The following is a 16,907-nucleotide window of genomic DNA, read 5'->3' on the forward strand; positions in this document are numbered from 1 at the left end:
ATGAAGCCCACAGGGAATAGCTGTAGGCCCTCTGAAACACGACAGCACTGAGCCACCCTACCCATGGTCTCCATTCCTTGAACAGCTGCTGTGTATGCTGGGGCCTCTGCTGGCCTTTGGAAGATAAGGATAAATTCCTTCAAATGCCCAGATTTCACAACGTCCTGCAACCAGAATGGTTTCACTTTTCCTACCATTGTTGATTTTACATTTAAAATTACATTTTACTGGGGCGCCTGGGTGGCTCAGTTGGTTAAGTGTCTGCCTTTGGCTCAGGTCATGATCCCTGGGATTGAGCCCCACATCAGGCTCCCTGCTCAGCGGGAGTCTGCTTCTCCCTCTTTTTCTGGTGTTCTCTCTTTCTCTCAAATAAAATCTTTAAAAAAAAAAATAAAGGGGACGCCTGGGTGGTTCAGTTGTTAAGCATCTGCTTTCAGCTCAGGTCATGATCCCAGATTCCCAAGATGGAGCCCCGCATCGGGCTCCCTGCTCTCTGTCAAATAAATAAAATCTTATAAAAAAAATAAAATAAGATACATTTTATTCATAATCAGGGAACCTAGTTTTAGCCAAAACTGCAAGGGCCCCTAAACAGTTTCTAGCAGACTCTGATCAACTGAAGCTAGGGTTTTTTTTCTTTTTTGTTTTAAGATTTTATTTATTTGACAGAAGGAGAGAGAGAGAGAGCACACAAGCAGGGGGTGCAGGAGAGGGAGAAGCAGACTACCACTGAGCAGAGAGCCCAATGCAGGGCTCAGTTCCAGGAACCTAGGATCATGACCTGAGCCAAAGGCAGCCACTTAACCAAATGAGCCACCCAGGCGCCCCATCTGAAGCTAGTTTGTTGATGATCCCTTCTCCATCACAACATTCAAGCTGGAGCCCCACCCAAGCAAGGCACAAAGTGAAAAAGCTGCAACCGAGACCCCAGCATTCAGATGTCGTGACAGGTCCATATCCTGCCATGTGAATTCTCTTCTGTATCCTTGTCTGACCCCTGGGCAACAGTGATTCACCTTGTCATTTCATTGTGAGTCACCAATCTCGGGTAACTCAGCTTTCCAAATAACCAGTGATCCTAACAAAAACTCACATAAGGGTGTCATGATGTAGCAAACACCTTGTGTGCACCCATGGGGATAGGGCCCTGGCTACAGGTGTAGCCCGTCTCCCAGGCAGGGATGCCTTCTTAAAGAGAGCAGATGACTCAACTCACAGTCCTTATACAACTCACAAGTTTATTAGGCCTAAATAAATGTAATCTGAGAATATCCATCTCAATACCCCTAAATACTATTTCTTCTCCAAAAAAGGAGCTTAAGATACAGGCACATGGTTTGCATTGAGTGTTCTCAGGTTAGGCTCAGGAAAGGGTTTGTCCTGGCCTGTGCTAGCCTGGGCCTACCTAGGACACTAACCCCAGTTCCCTTCTCTGTTTGGGGCCTGTACTTGCCCAGAGTCTCCCAGTCCAGGGCTCCTATAGCCTATTTCTGCTCCTGGAGTACCTGTCTTCACTGCCTCTCCCCTCTGCAGCTCCAAGAAAGCACCATTCACAACCGCGTGGCCCCGGGCCAGCCCTCACAGACAGCTTTGTTCTAGAACACCAGGTGCTACCATAGGCCCATTCCCAACTGGCTCAGAAAGGGTTTCTCCTATTCCTGGAAGTAGCTCACCCAGGACAAGGAGAGAAACTGAGGCACAGCTGGCAAATGGGTGGAAAGTGCTCTCCCTTGTGCCCTGCCAGGAGGTTGAGAGCCCTGCAGAAGGCAGAAAGAGACACTGGCTATCCTCCCCCAGTTATCTCCAGGGGCCCTGGCCCACTAGGGAGGAGGTAGAAGGGGAGACCACCATTTGTCTTCTCTTTAAGGCTCAAAGGTTTGGGTCCTCATTCTCCTGGTCTGAGGCTGCCTCATCATCATTTGGAGACTTCTGGATCAGAAAGACAGAGAAACCCAGTCATGGACTCATGCTGTCCCCCAGGGCAACAGCCCAGGGGCCAGCATCTCCTTCCTCTTGCCCCTGCTCCCAACAGAGCCGGAGAAGGCTCTGCCACCCCGACCCTATGGCCCCTTGGCCTTCCCTCTGTCCCAGCTCCCGGCTTCCCATGCCATATGACCCACCAACAGGGGACTCCCTCTTACCAGGCCAAGGCCCCCACCCTTCCGCAGGGCGGCATAGAAGCTCAGCACACGGGGATCACAACGAACCACCATGGGATCAAAGTCCAGCACGCGCAGGCCCTGCAGGCTTCGGGCCCGGGAAAGAGCCACGTAGGCCTGGCCACTGGCAAACACACGGCCCAAAGAGATCTCCACGCAGTCCAGGGACATGCCCTGGAGAAATGGAGGGACAGAGCTAGCACCAGCTTAGCCTGAAATCTCTTGTGCACAAGAACCTGACCCCACCTGCGCCGGCCCAGAGACTGCCCCTGGATCTTTTCAGCCAGTCTGGAGAGTCTCAAGGCAGAGAGACAGATTGATAAAAACTGTGTGTCTGAGTAGGCGCAGGTCCAGGAGACACAGATTGAGGATTAGAGTAGAGGGATGGGGGTGAAAGGAAAGAGCTCAGGCCTGGGTCAGACAGGCAAGGAAATGAATCCTGACTCTGTATCTCCCTCTCTGTGTGACCTTGGACAACTTACTTAACCACTCTGAGCTCTGGTTTTCCCTTCTGTAAAACGGGACCGATTATCACATCTACACCTCATACAGTTGTCAGGATTAAATTTAACATCTGGTAGTGGCTCAGTCAATGGCAGGAAAGGAGATGACAGAGGGGAGAGTGTGTATCTGGGAAAGGTAGTGGAAGGAGGACAGGAAATGTGCAAAAGAAAGGCTAATTCTACCACTGGTCTGAAACTTTCCATCCAGGGCAAGCTCAACCTCCATAAAGCCTTTAAGAACCCCCTTCAAGGGGCGCCTAGGTGCTCAGCAGTATAAGCCTCTGCCTTCGGCTCAGGTCATGATCCCAGGGTCCTGGGATCGAGCCCCACATCGGGCTCTCTGCTTGGCAGGGAGCCTGCTTCCCCCCTCTCTCTGCCTGCCTCTCTGCCTACTTGTGATCTGTCTGTCAAATAAATAAATAAATAAATAAATAAATCTTAAAAAAAAAAAAAAAAAGAACCCCCTTCAACATGCCCCAGGCCTATCCTGTCCCCCATCTGCCCTGCCCCTCCCCATCCCCCACACTGGCTGCTCACCTGGCTCTTATGGATGGATATTGCCCAGGCCAGCTGGAGGGGCAGCTGCTGCCGGCTGAGGAGCTGGCCCCCAGTGGCCTGCACTGTCCAGCGGTCAGCGCGGATGACCTCAGTGACTCCGCACAGGAACCGCACCCGGGGCAGCCCTGAGGGAAGTGTGGAGAAGGCCCACCTTTTGGCCCTGCTTCAGGGCTCAGAGGTGAGGAGCAGGCTTTACCCCTCCAACCTAGCCTTCTCCTCACACATACCCCAGGGCTGCAAACTCACGCAGTAGGCCCATTGCTTACCTCTCCCCTCAGTCTCAAACCCAATGACCACGCCCCGGGCGCCATTCACCAGGCCCCGGGACACTGCTAAGTTCTTTACCAACATCACCTGCAAGGGAAAGCGAACTTGAGTCAGAGAGAGCAGCCATGGCCACACCTGGCTTCAGCTCCAGCAGTCGCTAGGACAGTTCCAAGAAGCTAGGGGAACACCTGGAGAGGTACAAAGTCCTAATCCTTAACTCCGTCACCGCCTGACTGTGACCCCTGTGGCAAGCTGCTTTATTTTCTCCAGTCTCAGTTGCCCCTGGTGTCAAAGGGGAATGACATTTGCTGTTTGCCTCAGGAGAGGATAAGGAGCAGTAAGGTAACAGGCATCATAGGGCTCTGAAAATGATTGTTTCTATTATAGGGTATGTGCATGAGCAAAAACTGTGAGGGATAGCCCCAGGTCCTGTACCCCTCTTCCAACACTTAAGTGCCCTTCAGAACCTAAGGAAAGTCTCCCATTTGGTCCACCCAACATCACGGGAAGAAGCAGGGCTCTCTCACAGAAACTGAGCTTTAGCAAGGGAAAGGGGCTTGTCCAAAGCACTGTTGCTGGTGCCCCAGGCCTAGCAAGAAGAAGCAGTGGGAAGCTGAGGACAGGAAGGTGGGTGGGAGCAGGAGGGAGGGAGTTCACTGGGGTCACAGCTGGGCCCTCTGGCTATGGAGTTGCCTGGGCTGAGGGGCAAGGACGGGTAAGCCCAGACCCCCAGGTCTTGGCTCTGCTTCCCATTCACCTGGGCACCCAGCTTTAGTTGAAGAATCTGGCTAACAGGACACTGGGCATCCAGGGTTCGAGCTTGCTCAGGGTCGCTGTCCATGGCCTTAAAGCTGTGTACCTCACCTAGGAAAAAAGAGTTAGGCAAACAGATTACAAGTCATTGACTTGTGGTTCAGTTTCCAAAACTACGTGTTAGACCAGGGTATAGAAGGAGGTAGTGGGGACAGCTGGGGCTTTGGAATCAGGGGCCTGGGTTCAAATCTTACTTCCAGCATTTACTGGCTCAGTGACCTTGACCTATTCAAGGTCATGCCTCTCAAAGTAACAGTTATATCTGCAAATATAAGGGTCTTTATGGCCAGAGAGGTTGGGGGTCTAAATAGTCAAATGGCCCCAAGGGCCCAGGCTGTTAGGTGGGGGTGGAGACCCACACCAGCCTGATGGCCCCTCCCAGCTGGTTTTGACCAGCCCTGGTTCCCTGCTCACCTGGTAGTTCCTGTAGTCGCCTCTCATTGGTGAGGGCCACGTCATCCTGGTGAGTGCAGAGCCTTGTGGCCACAATCCCATCTCGCCCCACCTTGTGGGAGGCTGTGGCCTGGAGCTGGCGGGTCACTTCGTCTGAGCACCTGTAGGGGCTAGGCTGTCAGGGCAGAGCCCACCTGAACACCAGGGAGGGTGGGGCACCTGGCTGATAATGGCCCAAGCCGTAGGGCATGGATCAGACTTGGGGATTAGAAAGGGGCACCAAGGCAGAATGTATTGGCCCCCGGGCTGGTCAACTTGCCTTTCCCTACTCGGAGCCCCGACATGGGGAATGATCATTTACAGATCATTCCCCTCCTCCCACAGAAGGAGGCACCCTTCCCTGTGAATGTCCCCAGGCAGGAGCTAGCCACCCTCCCACCCCAGTGCTCCTGAGGAAGTTGGATATGATGAGTGAGCACACGCCAGAGGTTCAGAGGACCTCGATAAGGCACTGAGGTTGATACCCTGTCAACTGGTAGCCTATCATCAGACTGGCCTCTGGGCTACAGTCTTCTAGCCTTGCTTGCTTGCTGCCCTGGGGGCAAAAATCTCGCCTGTGTTTCTCCTCTTGTTTAAGTTTGTTTCTTTTTATTTAAATTCAATTAGCCAATGTATAGCACATCATTAGTTTTTGATATAATGTTCAATGATATTTACTTATTTATTTAAGTAATCTCTATGCCCAATGTGAGGCTCAAACTCCCAATCCTAAGATCAAGACCCTCTTGCTCCTCCGACTGAGCCAGCCAGGTGCCCCTAGCCTGTGTTTCTATCTCAAGCCTTCATCCACATGGAGAAGCCTGGGTGTGACAGCAAATCATGTGAGAGTGGGGGAAAAACTTAAGACCTACATCTCTCTCTGCTTTGCCACTCAATCTTCCTATTGTTCCCCACATATGCTGGTGTGTGCTGTGTGCCTTCCTACCTGATTCATATATCTGTGATAGGGCCCCTAAGCATAGAAAGCTCCTCACTACCACCACCTCCTGTCCCAATCTGGTTTTCAAGGCCCAACTCTGGCCCATGTCTTTGGCCTTCCTGGCCTCTTGCCTGCTCGCACATTAGAATAGTCACGGCATTTCAACCTTTTGTCCTAGTTGGGGTGGGATGGTGCCTGAAAACTCTCCCTCACCAAATGACGCTGTAGCCTCTAAGAGTGGAAGGAACTTGGGTTTTATAGTCAGGCCAGGTTCAAATCCCAGCCCAGTCACTTACTGGCTGGAATTTGGGGCAAGTCACTTCACCTCTTTGAACACCCCATTTCTGCATCTGTGAAATAGGAATATTAACATCTCTGATTTCTTCTTGTGTACCCATGTGCCCATACTTTCCTGACACCTACTCTGTGCCAGGGCGTGTGCTGGGTGATGGGGACCCAACCTTGGAGGAGACAGGGTCCCAATGCTCAGAGAGTGACTGCCTTCTATGGGGCCATGAAGCACTTTTCCCCCTTCTCTGTTCACCAGGGCGCACCTTCCCAGCCTGACAGCTTGCAGCAGAGAGATGAAGTTCTGGTCTGCCTGCCTCCACACTTCGGTCAGCTCCAGAGTCACTGGGACACACCTTCTCCAGCTCTTGGCCTGGTGGGGCCAGGGTAGGGGTTTCAGGGAGAAGAGCAGGCACCTGTCGGGGGGCAGGGCCGGAGGGTGAGTGATACCTGAAAGCAGAATTTCGGGGGCTGGGAGCCCTTGGTTACAGGTGGCAGTTGTAGGAAGTCCCCACAGATGATGAGCTGGATCCCTCCAAAAGGCTTGTCCTGTTGCCGGATAGCTCTGCAAAGGAGCATGGGGGACTTTAGAAGCTGAGGTGGCCAGGTTCCAGATGGAAAACCACCAAAACCCAGCCCTTGTTGCATATACTGACCTGGCCACCGCTTCCAGCTTGTCAAACAGGTCAGCCTCCACCATGGAGATCTCATCGATGACTAGCCGCTGGCAGTTCAGCCAGCCTTGCCGCACAGCTGGCCGCTGGGCCAGGGCCACACACTGGGCTAGGGGAGCCTGGCCTGAGCCAATGCCTGTAAGTGACACCATGCAGCCTGAGACCCTAGCCATGTCTCAGCCCGGAGCCCCCTCTCCCATCTCACAGGACTGGCTGGCTTCCCGTTCAAGCCCCAGAGGTCCCCACTTACCTGCAAAGGCATGGAGCGTGGTACCCCCGATGTGGCAGGCTGCCGCCCCAGTGCTGGCAGTAGCCACAGTACCTGTGGGAGGCAGTAAGCCCAGGATACGCTTCAGCAGATAAGACTTCCCTGTCCCTGGGCAGAGGGTAAAGTGAGGGTCTCCTGCTCCTCCATCCTACCTCATCACCGTTCCCCCAAACCCCCACGCGGCCCCCTCCCTCCCACGCTGCCCCCTCCCCCCCACTACCTGCACTCCCAGTGAAGAAGATGCTCTGGCCTTTCAGGACAACCCTTAGCACAGCAGCCTGATCCTTAGAAAGCTGTGGTTTTGTTGGGGGCAAGCTCAGCCTCTTCACAGGCAAGGGCCATCTTGGGGCTTCCTGTGGGGGGACAGGATTATCTTAGGGCTTCCTACCCCCACTTAGGCATTGCCTGGGTGCCATGCTAGGCCTGGTAGCCCTTTGTGTCTCTGCTGGTTTCACTCCCTGAAGCCCGCAGGCAGTTTTGGTTCCCCAGGAGATCTTACCAATAACTACTCCAGGCCAGGTCTCTCCTTGAGGAAGGGCTCAATGCTGGGTCTCCACTGATCCCTGGTGCCCTGGTAACTACACTGTGTGGGTCTGGATCCTCCCTTGGCTCTGTCTCCTGGTTTCCCTAAATCTCCTGGTTCTCTCACAGGTCCTTCCTTCTCACTTCTCTTCCCATCACAAACCTGCCTGTCTCACAGCAATACCCTGCCTGGCTCCATCTCCATCTTCTCCCCAGCTTAGTTTCAAACCCCTGTGGTCTGTGATCCAGCCGCCCCAGTTCGCAAACACTGTCAGACCTTCCAGACTATGTCCCCTCCAACTGATCAGACCTGTTGGCTGCGTCTGACACTGCTGGCCACTTCTCTCCAAGAGCTCCTCTCCTCCAGGCCCAACAGCCTCCGACTTTATCTTCTGAAATCTCCTTCCAAGGCCTCCTTCTCTTTCTCTTTTACCATAAGGTGGGCCTGCTCTTCCTATTCTAGCTTACTCAGGGATTGCACTCAGAAACACAGGCACAATTCCCACATCTCTGTCATGCTCAGATGTTGGATGGGCATCTCCTCTGAGATAACCAGCAACCCCCTCCCATGTCCTGCCACCCCCCCCCCCAACTTGGGCCCCCTGGGTCTCTTCCATCTCAGGGGCACACCCCTAATTGAGGCGTCCCCCCTTTCCTGTGCTCACAGTGCCAGGCTCGGCTCCCGCCTGGGGTTCCACGGGCCGCTTCACGGGCGTGGCGTGCGGAACCCGGGTGGCCACCGCGCGCTGCATCTCCTCGGGCTGCACGGGGCTGATGGTGACGAAGTCGCGGGGCCGCGGTCCCAGCAGCTGCGCCCGGGCGGAAGCCGGCCCGGGCCCGGGGGCCGCGGCCAGCTTGAGGCGCAGCGTGCGCAGGAAGCGTCGCAGGCGGTCGGGGGGGCAGTCGGAGAGCAGCAGCTGCACAGCGCCTGCCCCGGGGATGCCGTCGGTGGGGAGCCGCAGCGTGCTGCGTCCGGCCGCGGCGAAGCGCGTGAAGAGACGCGCGGCCCGCAGAGGGAAGCAGCGCGGCCGCCCCTCCCGCCCAGGCGCCTGCAGGCGCAGCAGCAACTCGCGGCGCTCATTCCGCCCCAGGCTCAGCTCCGCCAAGCGTAAGGCCTGGCGCTTTCGCGGCTGCCCGCCCGGGCTCAGCTCCTCCAGAGCCACGCGGCACCGCAACTCCGCGTCCTCGAATCCCGCGGGCGCTGCCTGGGTGCCCGACAGCATCGCCACCGCCTCTGCAGATCTGCAAAAAGTCCGGAGAGCCGGGGTCATAAGGACTCAGTGGACCTAATAGGGAGCCCGGTCAAGGCCACATAGGTTCACGGAAGCTGTCACTGGTAAGACAAAGAGGTCACGGAGACGGCAAGAGGGACCTGGGATCAACAGAAATTCACGTTGACATTACTCTCTTACCAGTATTTTCCAGAGAGGTGGACGGGGCAGTGTCAAATGCACTCAGGAATGGCGAGCCTCAGCTGTCCGACTCCTGAACAAAAAAGAAGCCTGATTCCAAGAAGCCCAGGGCGGGCAAGGGAATCCCGAGTCCTCTCCCAAGGAAGCAAGGAAAGCTTAAGTGGAGAGATGAACCAGGAGACATTCTGTCTTCCAGATACGTTCACTGGTTTACCTGCAGCCAGGTCAGTCTCACTATTCCCCGTGTACATTAGTGGAAACAGAGTGGGAGAGGTTACAACGACTGGTAGGAGTCAGGGTTAGTGTGATTCCCAAGCCCTGACTCTTCCTTCCCATCTCAAAGTGGGCACCGGGTAGAGAATGGTTGGGGAAATCGCCGGGGACCCTGGAGCTCGGGAAATCATGTTTCCTCCGTCTGACCCACTCGTCTGCACCCTCCCGGCAGAGACCCTTTGAAAAAGCAGGCTCTCTGTCTCCCACCTCTGGGGTCGCGTGGACACTCACTTGCACCGGCACTCCTACGAACACGCTGAACAGAGCCGGCCAGCTAGTGAACCTCGGGCAGTAGGAACTTTCAAATACTAGAAGTAGAAAATCACCCTATTACAGGCCGGATCTTTAAATTCTCCAGCCAATCAGAGGCAGGGGCGTGACAACGGGCGTCTTTTCCCAGAGCTTGGGCTGTACCAATTGCACGGCGGTGAGAGGAGGCTTATTGTGGTGGGCGAGTACACCAAATCTCGTGCACCAGCGGGAGAGGTGGGAAGGGGCGGAGCTCGGCCACGCGTGATGTTGTGTCACCCAATGCCGCTTGAAGATTTGTTTTTAGAACAATACCTCCAACACGCTTTTTCTCGGCTCCAGCCCTCACACTGCGGCTGAACTTGGCCTTTGGAAAGAGCTGCCTCTGATCCCACCCACCCGTGTTTACCTTCACTTGGCGGTTGCCCACTCCTGCGCCGACTACCCGGAGGTAACCACCCCCGCAACCCCCATCGCCCCCACTGCTCTTTCCACCTTTCTCTGCCTCTGTAAGGGTCAGTTTACTCATTTGTCTCTCACCGGGCTGAGGCCTTTTGGTGAGGAATTCCAAGACCTGCGCCAAGTGCTCAGGGAGTACACAGAAGTACGTGAGCCGCTGTCTTCAGGGAATTCGTATCCCTTTTGTTGCACTGGAAGCTGGATAATTTATTTTTAATTATCTTTTCTTCCCCCTTATTGAGGCTTGGCATTTATTAGCTGGAAGGGATCTTTCAGGTGAGTCAGCCTCCAGATTTATTGCCCTCATTTTTCAAATGAGGCTCCAACAGATTTTACCAAAAGCCACATAGCTTGCAGATAGCAAAACTAAACCTTGAACCCAGTCTAACCTGGTGTGAACATCTGCTGTTTACTGCACTACACTGCTCCCAGGGGACTATTCTAACTTCATGAAGGGAATCTAGGCGTGGACTGGAATCTCAGCTCCTGACAGCCCCTGCAGCGCCCCAGCCCTGCCAGTTAGAGGTTTCTCTAAGAAAGTTTCCTTAATGTCTCAAACCTCTGTTTCCTCATATATAAAAATGGTGAGAGATGAAAATGTGACGATTGTATAGCTCTGTAACTATACTAAAACCACGGAATTGTTTGCTTTAAATGGGTAAACTGTATGGTACGTATTTATATCTCAATAAAACTGTTAGGAAAAAAAAAACAGGAGAAATATTGTTCCTGCCTATTAAGAGTCTATAGAAGGAACACAGATCTTTATTTTGGCCCAGTGAGACACATATCAGACCTCCAGAACTCAAGATACTAAATTTGTGTTTTAAGCCACTAAATTTGTGATAATTTGTTAGAGCAATAGCACTAAGAAACAAGTACAGTCACACAGCCAGAAAGTGAGAGAACTGGGATTATAAACCCAGGTCTGTTTCCACAGCCTCTGTTCTCTCTTCCCATTACCCTGGAGCACTCACAACCAACCTACTCCCTTCCCCTCTGTGAAGTACCCCAGACTACCTCTAGAGAAGGCACAGACACTTCCACATGGATTTTTCCCCAACACATTTTTTTGAGCTTCGAACTTAAAAAAAAAAAGTACAATATGCATAAAATTTACCATCTTAACTATTTTTAAGTGTACAACTCATTGCCATGAAGTACTTGATGTACCTGATTGTTGCATAAACATCATCACTATTTCCAGAAAATTTTCATCATCCCAAAAAGAAAGTTTGTACCCATTAGATAATAACCCCCTACTCCTTTCTCCTCTCAGCCCTTGGTGACCCCAACATTTTATTCTCTTTTTATTTTTAAAGATTTTATTTATTTATTTGACAGAGATCACAAGGAGGCAGAGAGGCAGGCAGAGAGAGACGGGGGAAGCAGGCTCCCCGCCGAGCAGAGAGCCTGATGTGGAGCTCAATCCCAGGACCCTGGGATCATAACCTGAGCCAAAGGCAGAGCTTTAACCCACTGAGCCACCCAGGCGCCCCCCAACATTTTATTCTGAAAATGTTCCAACATATACAGAAAGGTTGAAAGAACTTTACAGTGAACACCCATATACCCACCATCAAGAGTCTATAATTAATATTTTGTTGTATTTATCACATGCCTAGTTGTCTGTCCATCTCAACATCCATGAATTCATCTGTTATGCATTTTAAAGTTGCAGACAACAGAACATTTCACATCTAAACACTTTAACATGCATAGCATTAACTAGTTTATGCTTGTTTTCTTCCTTAAGTAGGCTCCATGCCCAATGTGGGGCCTGAACTTACAACCCTGAGATCAAGAGTTGCATGCTCTACTGATTGAGCCAGACAGGTACCCCTATGGTTATCTATCTATCTACCCACCTACCTATTTAAAAAATATTTTAGGGCACCTTGGTGGCTCAGTTAAGTGTCTGCCTTTGGCTCAGGTTATGAGCCCAGGGTCCTGGGATAGAGTCCCCCTGCTCTGTGGAAAGCCTGCTTCTCCCTCTTCCACTCCCCCTGCTTGTGTTCCCTCTTTCGCTGTCCCTCTCTCTGTTAAATAAATAAATAAAATATTTTAAAAATATATTTTATTTATTTGAGAGCGAGCGAGCACAGGTGGGGGGAGGGCCAGAGGGAGAGGGACAAACAGACTCCCTGGTGAGTGGGAAGCCCTATGTGGGCCTCCATCCTAGGACCCTGAGATCATGACCCAAGTCTAAGTCAGATGCTAATTGACAGCCACCAAGTCTCCCCTACGCTTATCTTTTCTTTTTTTATGCCTTTTTTTTTTTTTTTTAACGATTTTATTTCCTATTTGAGAGATAGAGACAGTGAGAGCAGGAACACAAGCAGGGGGAGTGGGAGAGGCATTAGCAGGCTTCCCGTGGATCAGGGAGCCCGATGTGGGGCTCCATCCCAGGGCCCTGGGATCATGACCTGAGCTGAATGCAGATGCTTAACAACTGAGCCACTCAGGTACCCGTATGCTTATCTTTTTAATGTAAACTTTACATATGGTAAAATGCACAGCTCTTAGGCTTATCATGAGAAGAGTTTTGACAAATGCAAATATCTGTGCAGCCCAACCCTTATCAGGATATAAACTCTGCTGTCCAATATGGTAGCCACTAGTCACATGTGGCTAATTTTAAATTCAAATTAATTAAATGAAATTTAAAATTCAGTTTTTGAATCCCACTGGCCATGCTTCAAATGCTCAACAGCCACATGTGGCTAGTAGCTACTGCATTAGACAACATAGATTTAGGACATTTCCTTCATTGCACAAAGTTCTAAGAACATTATCATCACCTAGAAAGTTCCCTCATCAGTCAATCCCCATCCTCAATCCTTCCCCCCCCCCCACCATCCTCAATCCTTAGGCAACTCTTCTCTGACTTTTTTCTCACCACAGGTTGTTTTAAATTTTCTTATAAATTGAATTATACATTATGTATTCTTGTGTGTACAGGTTTCTTTCACTGAGCATAATGATTTCCTTAAATGAAATTCATCCGTGTTGTTTTATCAGTAGCTGGTTCCTTTTTGTTGCGGAGTAGTATTCCACTGTATGAATATACTAGTTTATCCATTTTCCTGTTGATAGATATCTGGGCTTTTTATAGATTTATGCTTTACTTTTTAATAAATATTTCAGTGAGAAATTACTGGGTCATCAGGGGTGGCACAGTCCATTAAGCCTCTGGCTTTTGGTTCCCACCCAGGTCGCGATCTCCGGGTAGTGGGATCGAGCCCCAGGTCTGGCTCCATGCTCAGCACGATTCTGCTTAATTTTCTCTCTTCCTTTCCCTCTGACCCTCACCCCTGCATGCTCTAAAATAAACAAATATTAAAAAAAAATTGCCGGGTCATTGACTAGGTGTACATTTAGTTTTATATGAGATTGCTAGGGATTTTTCCAAAGTGGAGGTTCGTAGGAGCAGCAACAATGAGTCCTTGTAGGGAAAGGAATCGAATGAGTAACTGGGTACCGCTTAGCGGTTGATTAACGGTTCTCAGGCTCCGCCCTCTTCCCTGTCCCAGCGCCGCTGCCCGGTCAGTTGGGTCCTGATTGGTCCGTGGAGGAAGGAGGCGGAACCAGAGGATTTCACGTCTCGGGCCAGACTTCCTCCTTCCAGGCTTTGGGCAGTCGTTGCGATCCTCACTGTTCTCCTCAGTGCTCCCGGGGGGGGGGGGGGGGGGGGGGGGGGGGGGCGGGGGGGGCAGGCTCAGTTAAAAAAGAAGCTCCCCACAGCTCCTGGATCTCTCACCTAACCCCAAGCCTGGTTTTAACGCAAGTTCTTAGGAGGAACGAGTTTTCGTCATTATGAACTTTTCTCCTCGAGAACTCTTTCCATAAGTCATGCGCTCTCTTTTACCGGTGGTCTCAATTTTAATCGCCTCATTACTAAAAACCAATAGTGACATTAATAGCACAGGACTGGGCGGTTTACAAAATGCCTTTACTTCCGTAATCTCATATGATATTTAAAAGAGCCTTTACAGAGGCTCCTGACTAGCTCAGTCTTAAGGTTAAGCTTAAGCTCAGTCTACCTTTTGCTCAGGTCATGATCCTGGAGTCACAGTATGGAGCAGGGGGATCAGGCTTCCTGCTTAGTGGGGAATCTGTTTTTCCCTCTCCCTCTGCTCCTTCCCCTGCTCGCGTTCTCTCCCTCTCTTGCGCTCACTTTCTCTCTAATAAATAAATAGAATCTTTAAGAAAAAAATAAAAGAGCCTTTACAACCCTAAGCTTATAGGGACAGTTTTGTAGAGATGCTGAAAGGGTCTTCCAGCTTCCAGAGCACTGCCTCACCTGGCATTACTTCATCACCAGGTAGCTGACACTCATTAAACCCCTGGTACAGGTGACCCTCCCTCCTTGAAATCCTTTCTTCTTTTTCCACAACACACTTCCTTTGTTTCTTTATACTTACTGGCTGCACCATATAGGTCTCCGTTATTAGGCCCTTTTCCCTACCAAGACCTCTCAATGTGGAAGGACTTTTTTTTTTTCCTTCTATCTTTCCCAATCCCATGGTTTGATTATCAGCTGCATGCTGATTCCCAATATTGTATCCCTAGCCTGCCTATCTCCCCTGAACTCCAACTCTGTCTCCATTTGTCCTCCTGGTATCACTACACAGATGCCTGGCAGGCATGTCAAACTCACTTTCTCCAGAACAGGTTTTAATCTCCCTCTCCAACACCGCATAAACCTGTGTTTCTCCTGTCTTTATCTCAGTAAATGCACCACCATTTTTAGCTCAAGTTAAAAACCCACATCATATTCCTTTTTTTTTTTTTTTAAGATATATTTGACACAGAGAATAAGCAGAGGGAAAGGGAAAGGGAGAAGCAGACTCCCCATTGAGCAGGGAGCCTACACTCAGTCTTTCCAGCACTTCCTCTGGGAAGCAGCTCTCACCACACACTGTGTACTTTTTCATCAGAGCCCTTCTAAGGAGTTGTCTGACTTCCTACTGGCTCTGCAGCCCTCCAAGGCAGGGCCCGGATCCTGTGTGGCCTGGTCATACAGTGCTGCCGAAACATTCAGTCGAGAGCAAGGACTCTGGAGTCAGGCGAGGTTCGAATCCTTGCAACTACCACTCACCAGTCAAGGGACCTGAAACATGTCTAAGCTTCATTGCAATGAAGATAACAATTGTATCCATCTCGTAGGTCATTATCCACTTTTGTGAAGATGAAAGGAGATACATGTGAGGAGTTTAGTACAGTGAGCAGATGACAGAGGCTCCCTAAATTCTTTTGAGTGAATAAATGCCAGGATGAAGTATTGGAAAGCACCCCACTTCAAAGGCCCTAAATGAGTTTTGTTGATAATATAGTGTACATGCAAAAGAGACTCAATCACTTCCACAGCCAGAAACTTTCAATGACTTCCCCTTGCCCTGAGGTTATAATACAGTCTTCTCAACACAGCCCTGAAGGCCCTTTCTGCACTGAGCTCTGTCTGCTTCTCCAGCTTGGCTGCCCTACACACACACACACACACACACACACACACACACACTACTGCTTCATTTCTCTTTGTCATGGCTCTACTCTCCCCTCTGCCTAAAATGCTCATCTTGCCCCTTTATCCCAGTTTTGGTGCTCTTTCTAATATACACTTACCCTTATATACATTTAACATACTCTTCTCATCTTTCTTGATAGAGGACTGGGCCATTATCTTACAGCCATTAGTGTAAGGCCTGACAAACAAGGCGAATAAAATATTTGTGTTGAATGAATGCATGTGGTGTAGAGGCAACAACTAGAGGGCCAGCATGGGCTGGGATGGGGAAACTGATGCCAAAGTGGTTGTCAGTGGCTCACTCCCAAAAGTTACTGAGCTCGCTGGATGTGAAAACTGACCTTACCCCACCCCAACCATGAGCTGCTTCTGTGCAACTAACGTGAATTCCCCAGGGTCTCTGGTCTCCTGCAGGTGTTTTCTGAGTCTCCAGGTACAGGATCTTCTGAGTCGTCAGGCATGAGGTGCCCAGCTTGGAAAGGGAGTAAACCAATATAAACTGTATTGAGGGAATAAAACCATGGACTGGCTGCAAGAGGTTGCCACATACACTGACTTTCTCAGATCCTATAAGATGAAGGAACCCAGGCCCAGCCATAAAGACAAAGTAGGCCCCCATCTTCCTCCCCCTTGGGCCCCAGGCTACCCTTTTCCATGCAGGGCTATAAGTGGCTTAGGAACATGAGGGCCAGCAGAAGGCTGTGAAAGGGGAACTTGGTCAACTGGTGCAGCTGCTGCTATAGCAGCCAGAGCCAAAGGAGGTCACTGTTGATCCCACATATACTTAATTCTTCCTGCTGAAACAAGCTTAGGCAAAGTTGGCTAGGAGAGCTGAGAGGGAAGCGGGAGGGACGGTGCTGGAGGCTGGGATGTAGCCAGTCACTTTCTCTCTCTGGACCTCTGTTTCTCCAAATGTCAAATGAGGGCGCACGGTGGAAACATTCCACTCCCAGCAAGGCTGTGGAGCCTGGAAGATCACCACTGGATGGAGGTGGGAGTTGCAGGATGACCCTCAGATATAGGAACCAGGGAGAACAGCTCTGTGCAACGTCCAACGAGGGCAGAAGAACACTGCATTTGGGGATCCCTGAGAACCATCCCCCCCAAGGAACCCCTTAAGTCCACTTGATTCCCAGCCCCAAGTCTTCCCGTTACCCGATTACCCGGACCGGACGCGAGGTCCAGGCCCGGCCCTGCGAAGAGGTTCCTGGGAGAAGAGGACCAAGTCGTCGCCACTGCCCCATTGTCGAGGAGGAAAAAGGAGGAGCCTCTTGGTGCCCCCCATCTCTGGGCCGCCCAGGGCCTCACGAGCCAGCCCCACAACCCCAGCCCTCTCGGGTCTGGAAACCTCAAAGGCGCAACCCGCCAGCGCCTCCGGCGCTCGCTGGTCCTGCCCCACCCCAGTCCCGCCCTCGGGCCCCGCCCGCGTCCCTCCCGTCAGCCTCTGGCCGGAAGCCCCCTCCTCCTCCCTCCTCCCTGTCCCCCGCATCCTCTGTCCCCTCCCAGTCCCTCTTCCTCGGCGGGTCGGGGAAACCTCTCTCCGCCCTGTCCCGCCCCCTTCCT

At 51.4% G+C, this 16,907-nt stretch overlaps 1 protein-coding gene across 10 annotated transcripts; it reads right to left on the reverse strand.

Annotated features, from left to right (window-relative positions):
• Positions 1-716: 716 nt before the first annotated feature.
• PIF1 (PIF1 5'-to-3' DNA helicase) lies at positions 717-16,680 on the reverse strand. 10 transcript variants are annotated; one of them, XM_047736414.1, is made up of 16 exons: positions 16,500-16,636; positions 10,207-10,313; positions 9,341-9,417; positions 8,837-9,070; positions 8,090-8,677; positions 7,123-7,255; positions 6,885-7,010; positions 6,617-6,770; positions 6,411-6,525; positions 6,227-6,333; positions 4,715-4,854; positions 4,245-4,351; positions 3,487-3,574; positions 3,200-3,345; positions 2,142-2,333; positions 717-1,929 (listed from the first exon to the last, which is right to left on the reverse strand). In XM_047736414.1, exons 5-16 carry the CDS (start codon positions 8,645-8,647, stop codon positions 1,870-1,872), a joined length of 1,926 nt encoding a protein of 641 aa, XP_047592370.1. In that variant the 5' UTR covers positions 8,648-8,677; positions 8,837-9,070; positions 9,341-9,417; positions 10,207-10,313; positions 16,500-16,636; the 3' UTR covers positions 717-1,869. The 10 variants fall into 10 exon arrangements, with proteins under 10 accessions (XP_047592370.1, XP_047592375.1, XP_047592373.1 ...); XM_047736419.1 differs by lacking the exon at positions 16,500-16,636 and having other exon boundaries at positions 8,090-8,666; positions 8,837-8,906; positions 10,207-10,438; XM_047736417.1 differs by lacking the exon at positions 16,500-16,636 and having other exon boundaries at positions 8,837-8,906; positions 10,207-10,438.
• Positions 16,681-16,907: the final 227 nt, after the last annotated feature.

The sequence above is a fragment of the Lutra lutra genome, chromosome 7 (genome assembly GCF_902655055.1).
Source record: "Lutra lutra chromosome 7, mLutLut1.2, whole genome shotgun sequence".
NCBI classification, from domain to species: Eukaryota; Metazoa; Chordata; class Mammalia; order Carnivora; family Mustelidae; genus Lutra; species Lutra lutra.

What these genes read in the sequence shown, in the direction of transcription:
- PIF1 (XM_047736410.1), bottom strand. Translation starts at nt 16,588, where the DNA reads ATGGGGCAGTGGCGACGACTTGGTCCTCTTCTCCCAGGAACCTCTTCG. An exon ending in CGGGAGCCGAGCCTGGCACT is followed by an intron (nt 7,256 to 8,089) that starts GTGAGCACAGGA and finishes GTCCCCCCACAG; the next exon opens with GAAGCCCCAAGATGGCCCTT. An exon ending in AAGCTGGAAGCGGTGGCCAG is followed by an intron (nt 6,526 to 6,616) that starts GTCAGTATATGC and finishes GCTCCTTTGCAG; the next exon opens with AGCTATCCGGCAACAGGACA.